Source organism: Erinaceus europaeus, unplaced genomic scaffold (assembly GCF_950295315.1).
Source record: "Erinaceus europaeus unplaced genomic scaffold, mEriEur2.1 scaffold_458, whole genome shotgun sequence".
NCBI classification, from domain to species: domain Eukaryota; kingdom Metazoa; phylum Chordata; class Mammalia; order Eulipotyphla; family Erinaceidae; genus Erinaceus; species Erinaceus europaeus.
In genome coordinates, this window is record NW_026647639.1 from 58,414 (window position 1) to 81,195 (window position 22,782).

A 22,782-nucleotide genomic window follows, 5' to 3' on the forward strand; every position below is an offset into this window, starting at 1 on the left:
ATGTGAGGAGAAAGAAAGAGTAGATTATTGGGATCTGAGCATTGAGTCTAGAACCCTGGGGACAGTCTTCCAAGGTATGTTTCTACCTCTGTTGTATGCTGCTTGGTCTGGGCTCAATTTGCTTCCTAAGGGCTCAGGCCCTTGGGTGGAAATCAAATCAAAAGCTACTAAAACAGAAGTTGTGGCAAAGAAGGGGCTGGTAGCAGGTGCTTGACAGAGCTGCTTAAGTTTATGTCTAGGGAGGGCAAGAACTCTGTCCCTGTGCTATGTCTTTGGTTACTGGGGCCAAGGAACCTTGGTCACTGTCTCCTCAGGTGAGTCCTAACTCTATCTATGATGGGATTTCTACACTTGGGGGCAAATAATGGTCCTCTCAATCCCCCAATCCCCACCGGGCACCATACTGGTTATTGCCCAGAATTCAGTATGGTTGTCCCAATGTGGCACCCGGTTTGACTACTGGGGCCAGGGGGCTATGGTCACCGTCAGCACAGGTAAGATCACTTTCTCCTTGTCTCTTGTCAGAGCTGGGAAGGAAAGGTATTTCATGCACTATATGTGTTATCTGCTCTGCAGAATCAGGGTTCCCATCTATGGGCTCTGAGTTAGAGTCACAACCAGATTTCAGGGAATGTATTCTGGGGTGGGTTTTTGTGCATCCCCTAAAGGGGTCAGTGACAGTGTGACTACTTTGATGTATGGGGCAAAGGAACACCGGTTACTGTCTCCTCAGGTGAGTCTTCTCCATCTCTATCCCCTCTCCTCTCTCTATTCAATTGGACATTTAAAAAAATTGAGGACAAAAATGAGAATCTGGCTTAGAGATATGGGGCAACATGAGTGGGGTAGGGGGTTTCTGAGAAAATCTTTTTGGTCCACAATCTTGTTAGTCCTCTGGCTTCCCACCGGGCATCCCTGGAGGGAATATGAGGCAACAGTTCATGATTTTTTTTTGCCTGGGATTTTAATATAGTTGTCTCAGTGTGACAACCAGTTTGACCTCTGGGGCTAGGGGACCCAGGTCACTGTGTCTTCAGGTGAGTCTTTTCCACCTCTACCCATCTGTCAGTCAAATATCTATCATCTATCTATCTATCTATCTATCTATCTATCTATCTATCTCTATATATATATAATCTATTTATCTACCTATCATCTGTTATCTGTCAGCTCTATCTATTTTGATGGGCTTTTCTGCATTTAGGGCAAATTAGGGAGTCTGGATCTGAGGTCTAGAAGATCAGGGCAGCCTGGGGGACTTGGAATCCATAGGGTCCTGGTCCCCTCGGCCTTCTGCTCTCCACTGGGTCCCCAACCCCCAGCTCTGGGGTCTGGGTATGATTGTCCCAATATGACTATTGGTTTGACTACTGGGTCCAGAAGACTTTGGTTACTGTCACTTTAAGTGGGTGTCCTCTCTAATCCACTCAGGGACAAGACCCAGACAGGGATCAGTCATCCTCTGTGGGCCAGGATGGCCCAGGTTCAGTCCCAGATGTCTCTGGCAATGATACTGGAGCCTCTTTGGGGTGGAAGTAACCCAGATCTCTGGTGGTCATGCCATTTTGGCCTAATTTCCTAAACGGACTTAATTCATGGTTAGATGGTCAGACAGATAGTATCCTGGCTTCATGCAGAGAGACATGGTTAGCAATTGGAGACCTGTCCAGGTTAGGTTGGTGAAAGAAGATTTCTAGATGTTTGGAGTTTTTGTGGAGTGGTTCTTGAGATTCCACCATGGTGATTACTATGGTATGGATATCTGGGGCCCAGGAACCATGGTCACCGTCTCCTCGGGTAAGAACAGTTCTCTGAGATTTCCCTCTCCACTTATGTCTATGAGGCTTTCTGACCAGATAGTTCTCAGACTTTTCTCCAAGGGTGCTGGGCAGGCTGGCAGGGGCCAGGGACTCGGTGTCTTAGGAACTTGAGTGCTTTGAATTTCCTAATGCTTTTTAAAAACTCAACACAAGTCAGCTCCTTAAAAGTTGTTGGAGTCCAATGGCTCCAAAGGGCTCATGTTGGGTAGGAGATAGCTAGGGTGCCAGAGGAACTGGGTCCCCCAAAAAGGAGGCTAGCTGGTTGGCTACTGACAGAAATGGGTGTTCATCTATAGACAGCTTAGAAGTAGTTCTTAAGAAAAAAAAAAAGATGAATAAAAGAGGGGATTTGAAACATGAGGGAATTTTCACATCTGTGAAATCATCTTTTATTTTGTGGACAGTGTCTTTGTGGAGTTGATATAAGCTTTGTGGAGGAAGGTAAGTAGGCACTGTCTGTCCCAGCTCAGCGCCAAGTTTATACAACAGTAAATCAAACCTTATTTTTTCATTAATTGAGCAGTGTTGCTGAACTTAGAAACTATTAAATGAAGTTTAATTTTTCAATTAGTTGACTTGTGTTGCTGAGTTAAACATTAAATTTGTGAATTAATTCAGAGTTGTTGCTGCACTAGCCAAGCGTGGGGGTGGGATGGAGGTGCAGTGGGGCTCAGAGCAGGTGGCAGGAAGAGCTCCACTTGAGTCTATTTTAGGAAGATAAAAAAAAAACCACCTTGGGTAAATTTATAGCTTCTGAGAATGTGGTTTCAATCGATTGCCTGTCCCACAAGCCCGAAAATGTCCTACTGAGCAAAACAACACCTGCATAATTTGCCTTTCTAAAAAAAGTCAGACATACTGACTGAAACTAAAAGGTTCCTTATTTCTTTTCTTTTTTCTTTCTTTCTCTTTTTTTGTTTTGACTTCATCCTCTAGTATTAAACTTAATGACCTCTTTTTGCTCAAATGTAACTTATCAACTTCTTTCTTATACTCATTTTATATAATATGTTTAAGAAATTAAAGTCCCTTATGGAAAAATCATCTTGTTTAAGATTAGTGGTTCCTCCAAGTGGTAATTATTCTCATATCTCATTTTTCTCATTTCTTAAAACACTTTTGCACGGACTCTTTATAATTCTTTAAGTCCATTTCTCTTTATGGTTACAAAGTATTTTGATATTCTGATAAAAATTAAGTGTTTTCATGGTTTTGGCTTTGCTATTGATGAAAAAAACTTCTCAAGTCTTTAATATATGGCATATTTTGAGTGAATTGTGTATGCCTGGTCTAGATTATTTCAGTTGTACTTGTGAGTTGTTAACCTAAGAGAAATAGACATCCCAGTTAGAAGTTTAACCAGAAAGGGATTCAGTTTCTGGATTTTTAATAATGGTTGTTTATAAGGGTTGCTATTTCTTCCCACTGGGTGTCCTTCTTATTTGCAGGATAGTTTCAGACTTTAATCACTGTCCTAGTTTCTTAGTTTAGGGGGTGTTCAGTTATGTCCGGGGGTCTCCTGGGAGACACAGGTTTCTTAGCCTTTTTGAATGACTAGTCCTGAATCAGTCATGGAATGATATAGAGTCTGGAACTGACCATGCCCGAAACTCCAGGAGTGAGTGACCAAGCACCAAATGGTAAGAAATGTGACCCCACTACTGGCTTTGCTCTGCAGGAAACTTTTTTTTTTTACTTTTGCTTGGAAGAGAATGGGTCTTTGGTTACTTTGAAGACCAGGATCTGTGGGTGTTGGTCCATTGAGTGTTCATCTGTTCACTTCCATTTAACATTTTCTAAGTGACCTTCTGAGGAAAGGTGGCTAGAGCTTCACCCTTGTTCATTGACTCTTAATTTTTCTTTCCCAGCAAAAATCTGACTTCTCTTCCCTTTGACTTAAAATGCAGTTGTGAGTCTAGATTAGCCTTGTGCTTTGGAAAGAAGCACGTGTCTTTAAGTGTTTTTTGTTTGTTTGTTTGTTTGTTTTTTATAGACATTGAAGCAACAATTTCAGATATCTTGTCAATTCTAAGGGTGGGGTGGGGGTAAGGTTATGGAGAAAGAGCTCTGTTAGACCCCAGGTTTATTTCAGACTTTGAAGGGAAAGAATGACTGAGATGGGAAGGAATAGTCCTAGCTCTTGTTTTGTGCACCACTGGTGGTTAATGCTCTGTATCCTGGTAGACCAGCTCCTGAATGCAGGGTGTGCTGGAGCATTTCATCTGAAGCTGGAGAGCAGTGATTTGGTTTAGGGAGATAATAGACAGCAATTATGTGTGTATGGTTGCAGGGGTGGGGGGCCAGAGACTAAGAAAATGACATTTCAGTGGAGAGAGTTCAAGGGATTCTTGGGGTTAAACTAGGCTGAGTGACAGAATGAGGCTGAGCTGGCAAACTATTGAGCTTTCTGGACTGAGTTTGGGACAATGACCCTGAGCCAGCTAAGTTAAGCTAGGCCTGACTTAACAAAACAGATTTGAGCTGAGCTGAGTTAAAATGAACCAACTAATCTAGACTGGGCTAAACTGAGCTGGGGTGAATCAGCTAAACTGAATTGAACTTGCCTGAACTAAATTGAACTAGGCTGACCTGAATTGAGTGTGGCTTAGTTGGACTGAGCTAGATTGAGTGAGGCTAAACTAGGCTGAGATGAGTTGAATGACTTGAATTGGCCTGAGCTTGACTGAGCTGGGCTGAACTGCCTGAGCTGGGCTGATCTGTGCTGAGCTGGGTTGAACTGTCTGAGCAGGGATAAACTGGGCTGAACCATCTGAACTGGACCAAGCTGGGTTGAACTGCCTGAGCAAGGCTGAGTTGGATTGAGATGGACTAATTTAGGCTGAGCTGCGCTGTACCGCCTGAGCTGGACCAAGCTGCCCTGAACTGTGCTTAGCAGGGCGGAGATTAGCTGAGCAGGGTTTAGCTGGGTTTAAGCTGGGATGAACTGCCTGAACAGGGTTGAGCTGGGCTGGGCTGGGCTGAACTGCCTGAGCTGGGTTGAGCAAAGTTTAGCTGGACTGAACTCTCTGAGCAGGATGAGAAGGGTTGAGCTGGGCTGAACTGCCAGAGCTGTGCTGAGCTGGTCTGAACCACTAGAGCTGGGCTGAGCTGGGCTGAACCACCAGAGCTGAACCATGCTAGGCTGAGCTGAACTAAGCTGAGCTAAGCTGAACAGAGCAGGGCTGGACTGAACTGCCTGAGCTAGACCAAGCTGAACTGAGCTGGGCTGAACTACCTGAGCTGGGCTGAACTGGGCTGAATAGCCAGAGCTGGGCTGAACTGCCTGAGCTGAACCATGCTGTGCTGAGCTGAACTGACCAGGGATGAGCTAGGCTAAGCTAGGCTGAGCTGAACAGAGCAGAGCTGGCTGAGCAGGGCTTAGCTGGGCTGAACTTTCTAAGCAGGATGAGCAGGGCTGAACCGCCAAAGCTAAACCATGCTGGGCTGCTGGGCTGAACTGAACTAAGCAGGGATGAGCTGGGCTAAGCTGAACAGAGCAGGCCTGGGCTGGACTGCCTGAGCTGGACCAAGCTGAATAGAGCAGGCCTGAGCTGAACTTCCTGAGCTGGACCAAGCTGAACTGAGCTGGGCTAAACTGCCTGAGCAGATCTGAGCTGGGCTGAGCTGGGCTAAACAGCCAGAGCTGGGTTGAACCACCGGAGCTGAGCCATGCTGAGCTGAACTGAGCAGGGATGAGCTGGATTAAACTGGGTTGAGCTGAACACAGCAGAGTTGGGCTGAACTGCCTGAGCTGGACCCAGCTGGATTGAAATAGGCTGAACTACTTGAGCTGGACTCAGCTGGGCTAAAAAACTAGGCTGAACTGCCTTAGCTGGACTGAGCTGGGCTGAGCTGGGTTGAACCACCTGAGCTGAGCCATGCTGGGCTGAGCTGAATTGAGCAGGGATGAGCTGGGTTAAACTGGGTTGAGCTGAACACAGCAGAGTTGGGCTGAACTGCCTGAGCTGGACCCAGCTGGATTGAAATAGGCTGAACTATCTGAGCTGGACTCAGCTGAGCTAAAAAACTAGGCTGAACTGCCTTAGCTGGACTGAACTGGGCTGAGCTAGGTTGAACCACCTGAGCTGGGCTAAAATAGGCTGGACTACCCGAGCTGGGATAAGCAGAACTGAGCTAGGTGGAACTGCCTAAGCTAGACTGAATGGGGATAACTGGGCTGAGCTGGGATGAGCTACCTGAGTTGGGTTGATCTGGGCTGAGTTTAACTGGGTAGAGCTGCTTGATCTAGATTAATGGGGATGATCAGGGCTAAGCTGGGCTAAGGTGGGCCTAGCCACCTGAGCTGAGTTGAGGTGAGTGAGTTTAACCGGGTAGAGCTGGGCTATGGTAGTCTAACCACCTAAGCAGGTCTGATCTGAGCTAAGCTGAGCTGGGCTGAGCTGTACTGAGCTGAACTCTAAGTAGAGTTGCCTGAATTGGATTACATGAGGCTGAACTGTGTTGAGCTAAATTGAGCTGAGCTAAGTGGCCTAAATTGGCTGAACTGTCTGAGCTGGGTTGAGGTGGGCCTAACTTGCTGAGTTGTGCTATACTGATCTCAGATGAAATGAGCCTCCTCAATTGGGCTGAACTCCTGAGCTGGGTTGAGCTGGGATGAACCAGGATGGACAGAGCTCAAGAAAGCCAAATTATCTAAATTGGGCTGAGCCACCTGAGTTAGCCTGAGCTGAACTGAGCTGAGCTGAGCTGAGCTGAACTGAGCTGTCCTGAACCAGGCTGAGCAGGGCTGAGCTTGACTGTGCAGGATTCAGCTGGGCTAAGCTGATTTGAAGTAGGGTGAACTGAGTCAAAGTGTGCTCAAGTGACTGAACTGGGCTGAGCCATCTTGAACAGGGTCTAACTGTGCTGCACTGGGCATTGCTGAGTCAGCCCCAATTACATAGAGCTGAGCAGGGCTAAGCTAGGCTGAACCTGACTGGGCATAACTAGGTTCAACTCAACTGTACCAAATTGTACTGGTCTTAGTAGGTTTAACAGTGGGAAGCCAGAGTGAACCAGATGAGGTGAGCTAACCTGCTGAACTTGCTGACCTGAGGTGGGATAAGAGGGTTAAACTGAGGGGAATTGGACTGAACCAGATGGCCTGAACTGGAAGAATACACTAAACTGTATTACCTAGGTCTATCCATGCTTCAGAACAAACCCAGCAGAAGTGGAATAAGCAGGGATTGCTAGATGGGGTAGCAGAAGTTTTGGTTCATTTTGCAGGGATGGGCTAAATCAGCCTGCCCTGGGCACATGGGCTGATCTCAGGGTCTGGCTGTGCCAGTGAGTGAGTTAAGCCATCACTGCCATCATCTTGTTACTGCGAAGGCTAACCTCTTTGTGGTTGTAGTGGAAAGCCAAGAGGCCAATGATAGATGACCTGACAAATGGGCAACTCTATTCTGAAGCCAAGTATGGTAGTCAAAACTCAAGGTCACAGAGCACAGCAGAGACCTCTCAGCCTTGAGCCTAATTCTGAGCTACCCTGTGCCATGTCTCGGTAGGGAGTGTTTCAGCCACTGGGAGCTACCCTCATGCTTCCAGGAGCTCAGAGCTCCAGCAATGATCCCACATCCCTAAACACCCTAATTGCTTGTTACAGCTTCCTTCTGGGCTATAGAACACAGCCAACAAATCTAAGGATAGGCATCACAGCTGCTGTGGGGACAGGATGGATCTGTGGGAGATTCTTTTCACAAGCACCTTCTGTTCTATTCCTTTGGGTCCTCAGATAACCCATCTGCCCCCACGCTGTTCCCACTTGTCTCCTGTGAAAGCACTGATGACAGCCTGGTTGCCCTGGGATGCCTGGCCCGAGACTTCCTGCCCAGCACAATCAACTTCTCTTGGAACTTCAAGAACAACAGTGAGGTTGGCAGCCATAATGTCCAGACCTTTCCATCGGTGCAGAGCCAAGGCCGGTACATGGCCAGTTCACAGCTGTTGCTTCCCTCTGTGAACCTGCTTCCAGGCTCAGATGACTTCCTGGTGTGCAATGCCAAGCACCCCCAGGGAGAAAGGCGTCTGAATGTGCAAATACCAGGTAAGTGCATCCTGTCTAAGTCAGGTGGTATGGGATATGAGTCGATGGCCATTCTGACACCTGTGTCCCACAGGGGTTGGTGAGCTGCCTCCCAATGTCAGCATCTTCATCCCACCTCGAGATGCCTTCTCCAGCTCTGGTGCAGGTCCACGCACTTCCCAGCTCATCTGCCAGGCCACAGGCTTCAGTCCCAAGAAGGTGTCAGTATCTTGGCTTCGTGAAGGGAAGCCCTTGAAGGTGGGCATTGACACAGGCACCGTGGAGACTGAGCCCAAGGGGGCTGGACCCCAGACCTTCAGGATCACGAGCAGGCTTACTATTACTGAGAGTGACTGGCTCAGCCAGAATGTGTTTACCTGTCGGGTGGAGCACCTCGGGCTTCACTACCAGAAGAATGTGTCCTCTGTGTGTGGACCTGGTGAGTGTTCTTTCCCAGAAACTTCATCCCAGGGAATACACAGAAAAGAGGGCCACACAGAGAACAAAGACCTCCACCCATGACAGCAACCTCACACATACAGGACAGAGGTCCCAAGAGTTCACACAAGCAGGGCAGGAACCCACAACACACAGGACAAACACATACAATCCAGACAGCTCATGCAGGGTAAGTCCACTCACAGACAGAACTGGGGCCACCATATACAAACATGCCTGTCTACTCAGGTCTGTGAGTGCTATCCTAACATGACCAGTTGCTCCAAACTTGGCTTTCTGGTATGCCAAGTGTGGGAGTGACCATAAGAAAAATTTGGGAAACAGGTGGGGTGAGAGCCCAACACCCCCTTTCAGCAGGAGCTCAGAATGAGTGGGGCCACATCTGAGCCATTTCTCCCCCTCCACAGCTGCCCCCACCACCATCAGGGTATTCACCGTGCCACCTTCTTTTGCCGGTATGTTCCTCAACAAGATGGCCAAGCTGACCTGCCTGGTCACTGACTTGGTCACCTATGACAGCCTGAACATCTCCTGGGCCCATGACGGTGGTGATAAACTGAAGACCAGCTTTAAAGTATCTGACAGTCACCTCAACGGCACTTTCAGTGCTGTGGGTGAGGCCTCTATATTTGTGGAGGACTGGAAGTCTGGGAGGAAGTTCACATGCACTGTGATCCACAAGGACCTGCCCGCCCCACTCAAGCACACCATCTCTTACTCCAATGGTAGACACCTCTTCCCCCAGCTGGGCTTCCCTGGACATCCCTAACCACCCCTCAGCCTGAACCTCCTCTGGGGACACCCCAACACACCACCCTATCCCTGACCTACCTATCTCCTCCCACAGAAGGTGTCAAACACCCACCATCTGTGTATATATTGCCGCCAGCAAAGGAGCAGCTGCACCTGCGAGAGTCAGCCTCTGTCACTTGCCTGATGAACAACTTCTCACCTGCTGACTTATTTGTCCAGTGGCAACACAAAGGGCAGCCAGTATCTCCTGACAAGTATGTGACCAGTGCCCCCATGCCTGAACCCCAGGCACCTGGCCTCTACTTCTCATACAGTGTGCTGACCGTGAGTGAGGAGGAGTGGAATGCCGGTGACACTTTCACCTGTGTCGTGGGACATGAGGAGCTGCCCCACTCAGTGACCGAACGCACCGTGGATAAGACCACTGGTAAACCCACCCTCTACAATGTATCCCTGATCCTATCTGACACGGCTGGCATCTGCTACTGACCTGCCCATCTTCTCAGGCAGCCCTGCCCCTGATTGACCGCAGTGTGTGTGTGTGCTTGTGTGCAAAGCAAGTGTCAAAACAGGGTGGGGCATGGCTTCTGACTCAATTTAGAAATAAAGACATCCATTCAAAATATCCTGGTCCTGAATAAGCAGTGTTCTGACCTGCAGCCTTGGCTGTGCTGCCCACCTGCCTCCCTACTCCTGCCCTATCATCTTCAAGCCTTGGTCTCCCCTCTTGCAGCTCAAAACCCACACACCCTGCTGTTCAAGTTGCATCTATGGTATCTGAGGGTACAAGCCACATGCACATGCATGTACAAATGCAGCACACATACACACACACATGTTCATGCACACTCATTTACTTAGTCACAGACACAACTTCACACAGGATGTGGACAAACTTTCCAAAGGTTGACATACAACTGTTATCACACCAATGTGTACACAATTATGTATACATACACACACAAACACATGATGACATAATGGGCAATGCATACGTACATGAACACACATGGACACATATGTTCTTACATATGTTCTTATACAAAAATGAGCTGTACACATAGACTTCATGAATTAAACAAGGCTCACATGTATGTAGACATGCAAACATATAGGATTGTGAACACCTACCCAAACACATGCACAGAGAGACATGTGAACACATTGATGTGTACACACAACACAGATGAAAAAGTCCCATGACACATATACATATGTGTAGATAAGCATGATCACATGTACACATGTGTGTGGATCAGTGTGGATGGATGCATACATGTGTGTGGACCAATATTGAAACATGTGTGCACATATGAACACACATATTAATACATAGATACCCACTGACACCTGTGGACACACACGGATACCTGTCCTAGAAGCAGTGCTGCCACTGCTACCCAGTGAGCAGTGTGTCCTGTCCAGACTCACTGTCCCTCCAGGCCCCTCCTCTATAAGATTCTGCTTGTCTTTCTGGCTCATGCTAAAAATGTGTGCACAAGCCACTGTGTTCAGATGCAGACCTCAGGACTCAGTACTGCAATATGCCTCACTGACTTCTGTTCCTCAGGGATGCCACAAGACAGGTCTGTACTCTTAGTGGCTCTTCCCAGAACCCCATGTGAACAGAACAGGCTGTGTAGGATGCCAGCTAGAGGAGGCAGTTCACCCTTGAGGCCCTGCTCTGGCTTTCTGCCCTTGCCAGTGACCAGCTCTGAAAATAATGGAGGGAGGCTGTGAGAGCAGGAGACCTGAGAGTCACTGTCTGTCCTATGTGAACCCCTCCTTCTCTGCTTGTTCCTGGGCCTCATGACCTGAGTTCTAGATGCCCTGGGGGATATTCTGTGTGTGTGATGAACATAGATCCATCTGAATGCCCTCAATCTGTCCACCACCTCTTACACATCCCTGGGACTAGTTCAAACTCACTCCCAATCACAGAGTCATGAATCCCGGCCTATAGGAGCCCTCCCAGCCACTCCTTTGTGCCCTCACGCACTGAGGAGGGAAGTGAGTGTTCTAGGAGAAAGCCTGGATGGTGGCCAAGCATAAGCTACAGTGGACTGTTTCCCAGTTCCACTTTCTTAGTATCAGGTAAACCATTCCAGCACTCTCTCCAACAGTCCAAGACACTTTGGGTACCCAGTCCCAAAAAAGTTGTACCACACCCCTATATGAATGTATGTAACTTTTATCTGGTTTTATGTCCCCCTCACCACCCCTGCATCACCCACCCTGGAGCATAGATAGTCCCTCCTCAAGGACAGCACAGCTGAGTGCATGGGATCTGGTGAACATAACTGGTGGCAGGCTTGTCTTGTGGTGGTCTGATCCTGATACAGTGTGTTCTACGTCTATTGCAGGGGGGGAAGTGAGTGCAGAGGAGGAAGGCTTCGAGAACTTGTCAGCCATGGCCTCCACCTTCATCGTCCTCTTCCTCTTGAGTCTCTTCTACAGCACCACCGTCACCCTGTTTAAGGTGACAGGAACAGTGGGGAGGCAGCTGGTTGGGGAAAAGGAGCCAGACACCTGAGAACAATCTGCCCATCTCCCTACACTGGTCAGGACTCATATAATCTGTCTCTGCAGGTGAAGTAACTACCCATGTCAGCCTTGGTCAAGACATGGAACCCTGTGAAAGCTGCTGGTGCTGGGCTCTCTGGGCCTGCAAAGCCTCCAAGTATCACCTATCTGCTTGTTGCCACTACCCCTTGCTTCCAGCTGTAACATATTGACTGCCCTTGTACATGGCCAAGCTTGCAGCTGTGCAGCCACATTGCACCTTCCCTTCCACTGTACCATAAACACACCATTATAAATAAACATATTGTGCTCTGGGATGCACTATCTCTTGCTTTATTCTAACCATGTCTCAAGCTGTGAGCATTCTTGTAAGATGATTGTAGGCTGTAATATGGGACAGTGGGAACAAGAGAAGGTCCATCTGGCTGTAGACACAGTCCAGAATTCAGAGACCTCATAGTGGGCATATACCTGCTTATTCTGCCTGGTGACCAGCAGATCCAGCCTCTGTCACTGCCCTCAGACTGAGGGGTAGTTGGATTGTGTAGCTAGTCACACATGAGATAAGGTCCAGGTCTCTTTCTCCAACTGTTCATCTCTCTACCCAACAAAGACAGTTCTCAGGGACTGGGAATGCAGGATGGGGACTAAAAAATATGATGTGGGTGCTTGTGGGGTCACAGTGCCAGGAGTGTGAGGGAGTCACTGCTCTCAGGCCAGAGAGGGCATTGGACATAAAGGTGGTGACCAATGGTCATGTGCAGGCTGATTTGGGGTGAGGGGCTATTAGTACCATCTTCAACCCAGTGTGTTGAATAACCTCCCTCCAGCTTGTGCTCTGTCCAGGGGACCCTGTGTCAGACATGCTTCAAGGGTCCCAGGTGGCAGGACTACCTATAGCATACTCCTGCTTATGCTGAGCCTTGGCTATAGAAGGACCATGATATGGGCTGCCTATAGTACATTAGGGCCTGGGAGGCAGCATGGGTGGGTTCACAGGGACAAATGTGTCAGACTGAGCAAAAGACCCTTTAAGGTGTCCATGTCTTCCTGGGTTGTAAGATCAATGTTCTTAGCTGTCCTCATGGAAGTCCCCTCCATCCATCTCACCATCTTGTAATGAATGTTCACAGCCACTCTCTCCAAGATTCCAGAGTCATGCACTATTCATGCTGTGTTCTTCGTAGTATGACCACAGCTATTTGGTCCCCAGGTCGGTAAATGTGCACTCCTGACACCATGCCCCGTCCCCGGCCTGTGCCAGAAGGATCAACCCTATAGTCTTGGGTTTTTTGTCCAGTTCTCTGTCTACTCCCCAAGTCCTCCATATCTTCCTGAGCCCTCCAATGTGCACGAGGCACTCAGGCCTTGGATCTGGGGTCCCATTCAGACCTGAGTTCTGTCACATGACACTAGTGCAACTACTGGCAGTGGCTGAGGGAAACCACTGGAAGATACGTCTCTTCTCTCTGCTTATAACATGCTTTTCCTGCCTCCCATGCCCCTGCACACCACAGGGTTAAACTGTACTGTCACCTTCTGGGATCACTTTATACCACACGGGGTCACATTCCACATTTGGTAGCTGAAAACACATAACTTGTGGATGAACATGGTTTAGGTCAGGTCAAGTTCAAAGCATCACGAGTCATGTGGTTAGTGTCACAAGTCAGTTCAAAGTCTTGATATATATACCAAGATAAATCACAGGTCATCCAAAGCTAGGATGCCTGGGCCAGTACAAAGTCAAGCCTTGAAGGCCAAGGTCTCAGTTAGTAGGGTTCTTGTGAGAATGGGTGCCCTTGTTCCCTGTCTTTCTTCCCTTTCAGCCTACCTGAAATATAAGCACCCCCAAATTCCTTCCATCTTCCTTGGTCCCCCTGTTTCTATGGACATTTGTATAGCTTCCACCAACATCTTCTTGTTTACCTTTATTCCCCTTCACTGGGGGGGGGGGGGTGGAGGTAGGTTGAGGGTGTTTTTGCTTGTGCATCTAGACAACATATCTCAAACCAGAACCACCACTTCTCGTAAACCCACTTCCCAAAGCTGCAGGTCTCAGGCTCAGACCTAAGGCTCTTAGCATGTCTATGAAGGTTGCTCAAGAGATAATCTTCGTACTCCAGAGAAAGGGAAGAGGTTTCTGTTTGCAGGATAATAGTGGGAGGTTTGCACAAGCATCCCAAACACAGAAGGGGAGCAGCATGAGGGTGAGAAGAAAACAAGACTTCATGATGTTGAAAGAGAAGGGGGGATGCATGAGGGTGAAAGGGGAGGGTGCAGAAAGTAGTTTCCCATGAGAATGAGTGGCTGCATAGACATAGGGACACTGGTCTCTAAGGAAAGGACACAACATCCAGACCTGGATTTGACTTTTCTGGAACTTGCACTCTGGGTTGTGTCCCCAGAAGCCTGCCAATGAGGCCCCGGCCCAGCATTGCAGGGTGTCACTGCCCACTGATCCACCCTGTATTCTAGCACTGTGACCCTCAGTACATTAACTTACCTTCAAGTAAATTATCCTTGTCCAACCTCCAGGTGTTCCATGGAATCTAAACCCAATCTTCTCTGCCTGGCTAGTATCCAGTCCAGACTCTCCAACCCCAGTCAGTATGGTCCTTTAAAGATCCTAGTTTGTTCCCTGGGCAGAAACCCTCTCCATTGCTTCCTGAAACATTTCTTTCAAGAGTCCCACCCCACTAGGGAAAGATGGAAACAGGCTGATGATATAGATCTACCTGCCAACACCTATGTCCCATAGAGAAGCAATTAGAGAAGCCAGAACCCCCACCTTCTGCACCCAATAAAGTATTTTGGTCCATATTCCCAGAGAGGTAAACAGCAGGGGGAGATGACCAGAGGACTCTGAACCCCCATTCCAAGACCTGAAGCATTAGTCACCAGGAAACATATTTTTATACCACCAATGAAAGTGAAACAAAACTTGAAAACACCAAAGGAAGTCAGGCACTGTTTCTATGATCCAAGAGAGAACAGGGAAAAAAGGAATGACACCTAGAAGTAGTAATAGGTGAGGGATCACTTAGGATGGGAGTTAGAGCAGGACACTTAAAAAATGAGGAATATATATATATATATATATATATATATATATGTGTGTGTGTGTGTGTGTGTGTGTGTGTGTGTGTGTGTGTATACATATATATATAGAGAGAGACAGAGAGAAAGACAGAGAGAGAACCATCTCTTATTGATGACCTTGGAAGAATGACTACAGTTTCCAATGGAGGGGGATGGGACACAGAACTTTAGTGGTGGGAATTGTATTTAATTATACACCTGTTACCTTACTTAATGTTGTAAATCAATATTAAGTCTCTAATTAAAATTACAGAAAGAAAGAAAAGGCATAGTCTGTCTTGGAGCTCCAAAAGGGGAAATAAAACTCTTCCCCAATACTCTTCATTACCATTTGTGCCCATGCCAAGCCTCATTCTGGGTCTGGAATCCTGAGATCTCCTTATCACTGGATGCCAACTTTTGAGTTGTACAGGTGTTGTACAGATGGCACAGCCCTTGAGGCCATGCTAGAGTAGAGCTTGCTCTCCAAACTTCTGAACTCAGTCATGTCCTCCAATTCCCATCCACTGCTACCACCCAAGAAAGGAGTTCTCAGCTACCCCCCTCATCCATAGAGTCTGTGCACTGGAGCTCATCACACAGATATGGGGATTCAGGAAGGGTGAACATCATCAAAGCCCAGGTCACTGTGACCCATAGCTTTGGACCTAGATGTCTATTCCAATCTAAGTTTTTTCTTGAAAAATTAGCACCCCAAATGTCACTTTCATGTGAGCAAATGAGCTCTCTTCTCATTCTCATCCTTCTCTTGCCCCTCACATAAGCAGAAGCTATTACATGACTCCTCATCTCCTCCTTAATTGGAAAATTGGCCCATGTTTATTTTCCATACCTGCTTAAGCATTGGAAGAAAGTAGCCCCTATCACTATAAACTTTGTTTGTAAGCCAGTTCAAGAAAAAAGGTATTTTCACAGTATAAAAACCCCACTCTTTCCCTTTATTAAAAACTAAAACTTCCCTTTTTAATTAATTAATTAATGCCTTCCAGTGTTATCGCTGTGGCTTGATGGTGGCACTATGGAGGCAAGGTTCCTGGAGGCAATTTTTCCCTTTTTTCCTCATTTATTGGATAAGACAGAAAGAACTTGACAGGGGAGGGGAGATACAGAAGTAGAGAGAAAGATAGACACCTGCCGACATGCTTCACAGTTTATGAAAGTGTCCCCATTGCATGTGGGGAACTGAAGCTATAATCTTGTTCCTTGTGCTTAACTAGGTGTGCCACAGCCTGGCCCTTAAAACTTTGCATTTTTTTCTTTTTATTCCTGAGGTGGTAATTCACTTCTGTGCACTTAAATTTCTTTGGACAATATTTTCACACAGAAAGATGGACAGAGGAACAGACAGCACCACACTGATGTTGTCTCCATTACTACATCACCTCTGGGTGATATATTCTGAGCTGTACTCAAGACAATGCAGTCTACTTGGTGAAATATCTATTCAGTCATTAAATTATTTGTTTGTGTTATTTATTGCTTATTGAAGCTTATCAAACTATTGTTAACAGTTTGGGGAACTCCTACTAACAGCTATGGCAACCTGAGTCTAGTGATGTCTGCTTTGATGCAAGGGCCTGTGTTTGAGCTTTTTCTGGGCATTACACACATCCACTGAATATCCTAAGCACATATTATGCATGTGTATCTTCCCAGTGCCAGAGCTCTATGGGTCCAATGGTGTGTGAACCATGCATACCAGTGGCACAATTGCTCTCTCACCCATTACCTGAACAGAAAACTCCACTTCCTCTTTCCACTCAAGTAAACTCCTCTCTGAAGGCATGTGACTGGGGGCCCAGCCCTATGCAGGCATATGACCTGGGGCCCAGCTCAGTCATTTCCTTTTCTGAAACTGTTTATAAATCTCCTGAGTTACCACAGTTGAGAGGCAAAACATCTGTTTCCAGTTGTGGTGATAAATAGAACACTTACCCTTACCCTAAATTAAAGCTTTGACAAGTGTGACTCCAATCTGTGGGATCCCCCAACCTGTTGCATGTATGCAGCTACCATCCCAACTTTATTCATGTTTGAGGGGAAAGGTTTAAACCAGTCTTGACCCTCAGAGTTAATAGCCTCCCAAGAACTAGACAGAACCAAGCTGAGTTGTTCATTGTTTCCCTCTATTTAGGCCCATATTCTCCTGGAAGAAAATGGCTGGATAAGACCTCAGAAGAAACCATAAAGGGAAGACTTAGAATAAGGACCTGAAAAGACATAAAGAATATCAAGCTCAAGGAAGGCATTACAGTATCCTAGGATCAGTGTGATTTCAGGGTTACCTAAGCCCAGGAACTTTACAAAGGAGGCTAGTAGATTTTTCCACAGAAAATAACATAGGAATAAAATCACTAAATACTAAAATGCTACAGAAAGTGGGAGATTACTGGACTATCTAATATCAATGGAGAATTCTAGAGTCTAGAAGGTAGCTCAGTAGAGATCACATATACTTTACTCTGTGTAAGGCCCTAGGTTTGAATCCCAGAACCACAGGAGAGCACCAAGTATATCACATGGTGTATTCCATGGATGACAGCGTTATGCTGTCTTTCTCTCCCAGGACTATAAAACAATTTCAGGACTCTGAAGCGAATATAGATTACAATGATAATTATGATAACACTGTTGACAAAGATGATAATGGTGATGATAGATTATTGCTATTTGTGATTAATACTATGTTACAAGATTATAAGGTTATAGTTCAGTATATCTACAATCCCAGAGATAAATACCATAGTCCCCACAAGAATTTAGAAAGTTCACTTATTTCTTTTTTTTAATTCATGTTTATTAGTTCCCTAGATTCTACATATGAATCTACTTACCTCACTAAGCACAGTCATTTTCAATTAAAACCATTTTGTCTCCAAAGCACAATATCATCTTATATGACTGCAAAGTAGTATTTGATATAATACAATCCCATAATTTCTTCAGCCAGTCAACTTATTATGGATATTTAGGATGTTTTCAATATTTGGCCCTTGTATACTATTCAGCTACAAACATAAAGATCCATACATGCCTTAAATTAGTGTTAGAGTGTTCAGCAATATCTAAGTTAATTCCATTTTTGTTGCCAATTTTGTTTAACATCATTGTTGTTGTTGTTGTTATTGTTGTTGTTATTGCTGTCATTGGTGTTGGATAGGACAGAGAGAAATAAAGAGAAGAGGGCTAGACAGAGAGGAGGAAAGATAGGCACCTGAAGACCTGCTTCCTGCCTATGAAGCAAACCCCTGCAGGTGGGGAGCTAGGGACTTGAACCATCAATCCCTGTCTGCGCATTCCACCATGTGAGCTTAACCTGCTGTGCCATTATCCAGCTCCACCTAGTGACTGTTTTGACCCCATTATCATATACTAGAAGGCTGTATATTTGGGTATTCATTTCTGGACTCTCAATTATGTTTATTTATTTTTATTTATAAAATGGAAACCCTGAGTAAACCATAGGATAAGAAGGGTACAATTCCCATCACCAGAGCTCTGTAATTTCTTTTTTTTTTTTTTGCCTCTAGGGTTATTGCTAGGACTCAGTGCCTGCATTACAAATCCACTGCTTCTGGAGGCTATTTTTCCAATTTTGTTGCCCTTGTTGTTGTGCTTGTTGTAGTTGTTATTGTTGTCATAGCTGTTGTTGTTGTTGGATATGACAGAGAAAAATGGAGAGAGGAGGGGAAGATAGAGAGGAGGAGAAAAAGATAGATACCTGCAGACCTGCTTCACCCCTTGCTAAGTGACCTTCTGCATGTGGGGAGCTGGGGCTCGAACCAGGATTCTTAGTACGCCCTTGTGCTTTGTGCCAGGTGCGCTCAACCTGCTGCACTACCACCCAAATTCTAGAGCTTGGTAATTTCACCCCTTCCTGGGACAACTTTCCTATTCTTTAACCCCCTGGGAGTATGAACCCAGGGTCATTACGGGGTGCAGAAGATGGAAGGTCTGGCTTCTGAAATTTCTCCACAGCAGAACAGGGATGTTTACAGGTCTACCCATACTCCCTGCCTGTCCCTCTCTTTCCTTAGTGGGCCAAAGCTCTGGGAAAGTGGTGCTCCAGGACATATGATGGGGTTGTCTGCCTTGGGAAGTCTGTTTGGCATCATAGTAGCATCTGGAACCTGGTGGCTGAAAAGGAGTTAAGATATAAACCAGAACAAATTCTTGACTAACCATGAACCTAAAGGCAAGAATATTGCAGATGAAGAATTGGGGTTTCTGTTTTGGAAATAGCTAGTAGGTCTATTTTAGATATATCCCAAGGGCTCCATGACTTTATCACTTTGCCTGAGCCTGGCATATGACATGCAGGTGGACCCAAGTTATTTTCTGGTGAGATGATGCCATGGCTGGAAAAAAGGCTGGAAAGCTGGATAAGGGAAGAGAGTAGCTCCCAAATATGGGAAAATTGTATAAATATTGTTGACTATAAACCCCATTGAGTTGATCTGGGGCCTATAGTCAGCATACAAGCCTCTACATACCTGTAGGTCCAAACTTGCATTCTGTGATCAATAGGAACATTCCCAGTTGCACCAATTTCAGGACCCATCTTCTTCAGGTGGTAGATAGAGTATGTTATCCAACACCCCTTCAGAGGATGTAGTATTCTCTATCATTGTTGATACACATTGAGTGCAAGGTCCCAGAGGGGTCCATTATTTTGTTCTTGATGGAGGTGACCAGTGATAATGGAGAAAAGGATCTATTTGAGATCTATGATCATTATGTCTGCATGGGAATCTCAGGACTCCCTGAGTAGGTCCCCAGCAGATGGAGTAGCCTGATAGTGACTAAGGAGTCATCCTTAAATTATTCCAGTCTCTTGCCCTTATTCAGCTTTTGTAGTCCTTACTTTGATAAGTTAGCTTTGGAGTGAGTATGGGAAGGGTAATAGAAAGTTGGTGAGGAGGGTATCTAAGTCTAAGTAGAAACTATTTCATTAGGTACTTTTAGGTGTCTTTTTAGGTCTATCTACTGTTTGCTTCATTAACTGACTCACTTCCAACTGTTGTGCACTCTTGCTTTAAGGTAAATTCTTTGCACTAATTTATGGATACATGTGTATATCTGCCCTTTCTCATGGGGCCTGGTCTATATCTAGGTTTTGAGGCTTTGTTAGCAAGTGGACCACTCAAAATGGAAATAAGGAGTCCTATGAGAAAGGAGCGGTCTCACCTAAGTAATGAGGATGAAGAGTTGACATTCCACTCCTGACATCTCTGGACACATTCTGAAGTGAAGCATGTCAAGGTGGTACTCATTGCATTGAAAAGGTTGGGATCAGCAGATGCAGTATCAGTTGGTATGAATTGAGAGGAGCATGCTGGAAAGTGAGCTCCACCCCAGAGGTTCCAGGACTAGGAGAAATTTGGGCTTCATAAAGGAACCAGGAATTTCCTACTTCTTAGCATTTAAGAAGGCAATAGATAGCTATTGCTCTAATCAAAGTATTTGGCAATTGGGTTGACTTTGAAAATCCCATTGTTAGAATTTGCTGTATCATACACTACCTAACCATAATTGGTTGCTTCTTCTCTCCTGGTCTAAGATTTTAGGAGAGTCAACATTGCAAAGAATCAGCCTATAGTCTGTGCATTAAAAAGTTTGACAATAATCTATTTCCCCTCTAATATTAATTAAATAGTTATTTATATGACTACAAATTAACAGGAATGTACATGAACACCATTACCACCACCATAGGGCTGTGTCCCATAGCATCCTACCCTCCTTCCCCCAGTGAAGCTGAGCATCCACCCTCAACCTTCACCCAGAGATTTTTACATTGCTATTCTACTCCAAACTTAGTCAGATTCTGCTTTGAGTTACCCATTCTGTTCTTCTTTCTCAACATCTGTTTATTAGTGGGATCAACCCAGACTCATCTTTGTCTTTCTCACTTAGCTAACTAAACATAATTACTTCTAGCTATGTCCAAGATGATTCAAAGAAGGTGAGTTCATTGTTCTTAATAGCTGCATAGTATTCTATTCTGTATATATACCACAGCTTTCTCAGCCACTCATCTGTTGTTTGACACCTGGGTTACTTCCAGGTTTTAGCTATTACAAATTGTGCTGTAATGAACATAGGTGTACACATATATTTTCGATTGTGTGTTATGGTTTCCTTGGGGAATATCCCTAGGAGAAGAATTGCTGTGTCGTATGGAAGGTCCATGTATAGCCTTGTGACAGTACTCCAGACTGCTGTCCAAAGAGATTGGACCAATTTGCATTCCCACCAGCAGTGCAGAAGGGTTCTGCTGTCCCCACAAACTCTCCAGGATTTGTTGCTGCTGTCCTTTTTGATTTATGCCATTGTCACAGGGGTCAGGTGGTATCTCAATGTTGTCTTTACTTACATTTCTCTGACAATCAGTGACCTTGAGCAATTTTTCATGGGTTAGCCTTTTGGATCTCTTCTCTAATGAATATTCTGTTCATATCCTATGCCCATTTTTGGATGGGGTCATTTCCTTTCTTGGTGCTAAGTTTGCTGAGCTCTTTGTATATTTTGGTTATTAGTCTCTTATCTAATGTATGGCATACGAACATCTGGTATTCTGTGAGGGGGTCTCTTTGAGTGATGCTTTCTTTGGCTGTGCAGAAGCCCTTCAACTTGACGTAGTTCCACTAATTTGTTATTGTTTTATTCTTCCTTGATATTGGATATGTATCATCAAATATGTCCTTTAATTTTATGTGGGAAAGTGTTCCACAAATGTTTTCATCTAAATATTTCATAGTTTATGGTCTAACAACCAGGTTTTTATTTATTTATTTATTTATTTAAGAAAGGAGACATTAGCAAAACTATAGGATAGGAGGGGTACAACTCCACACAATTCCCACCACCCAGTCTCCATATCCCATCCCTTCCCCTGATAGCTTTCCTATTCTCTATCCGTCTAGGAGTATGGACCCAGGGTCTTTGTGAGTTGCAGAAGGTGGAATTCTTCTTCTGTAATTGCTTCCCCGCTGAAAATGGGCGTTGACTGGTTAATCCATACTCCCAGTCTGTCTCTCTCTTTCCCTTGTAGGGTGGGTCTCTGGGGAAGAGGAGCTCCAGGACACACTGGTGGGGTCATCTATCCAGGGAAGTCTGGTCGGCATCCTGCTGGCATCTCGATCATGGTGACTGAAAAGAGAGTTAACATACAAAGCCAAACAAATTGTTCAACATTCATGGACCTAAAGGCTGGAATCCTGCAGATGAAGTGTTGGGGGGTACTCTCTGCAGACTCTTATGTATTTCTGCTTTCAGGTGTATATTTTTCCCTGGTTTATGGACACATGTGAACATATGCTTTATCTCAGGGGACCTGGTCTTTATCTAGGTTTGGGGACTTCATTGGGGAGTGGAACATCTAGAATGGAATTAGAGAATACAACAAAATGAAAGGTCTCACCCAAGTAATGAAGCTGAAGGGTTGTCTTTCCACACCTGAAGTCTCTGAACACAGTCTGAAGTGAAGCATGCTGGGGTGACACTCGTGTTGATTAGGTTGCAGGCAGTGGATGCAATATTATTTGATATGAATTGAGAAAAGCATGCAGGAAAGTGGGCCCCACCCTAAGGGTTCAGGACTGTTGGAAATATAGGTGCTATAGTGGAAATCTGAGGTTCCTGCTGTCTTAGGGTTCAAGAAGACAATGGATAGTTATTGTTATCATCACATTATTTGGTAATTGGGTTAATTTTGAAAAGTCCCTTTTTTAGGGTTTGCTGTATAATACCCAGCATCCTGTATATAGCAGTGCCACCGGTTGCTTCAGTTCTCCCTGGTCTAGGCTTTTGAAAGAGTCAACATATCAAAGACCCAGCCTATATATTAAAGAGACTCAGTCCTTCTTTTAAAAAGTTCTAGACATATGATCATTTTCCCCCTCTTATTAATCAATTAGTGATTTATATGACTACACTTTAATAGGAGTGTACAAAAATACCATTCCCACAACCAAAAGACTGTGTTCCATCCCACCCACCCACCCCACCACCACCCGGAAAGCTGAATGTAATACCCTCCCCCTCACCACAGGGTTTTTACTTTTTTGCCCTACTCTTGATTTAATCAGATCCTGT

The 22,782-nt window shown here is 45.5% G+C and overlaps 1 gene segment (V, D, J or C); it reads left to right on the forward strand.

Moving 5' to 3' along the window:
• Positions 1-445: 445 nt before the first annotated feature.
• LOC103121421 (Ig mu chain C region membrane-bound form-like) lies at positions 446-11,900 on the forward strand. The segment is given in 7 exon segments: positions 446-494; positions 7,558-7,869; positions 7,943-8,287; positions 8,715-9,032; positions 9,155-9,487; positions 11,424-11,539; positions 11,650-11,900. Coding segments are annotated over 7 exon segments (1,452 nt in total).
• Positions 11,901-22,782: the final 10,882 nt, after the last annotated feature.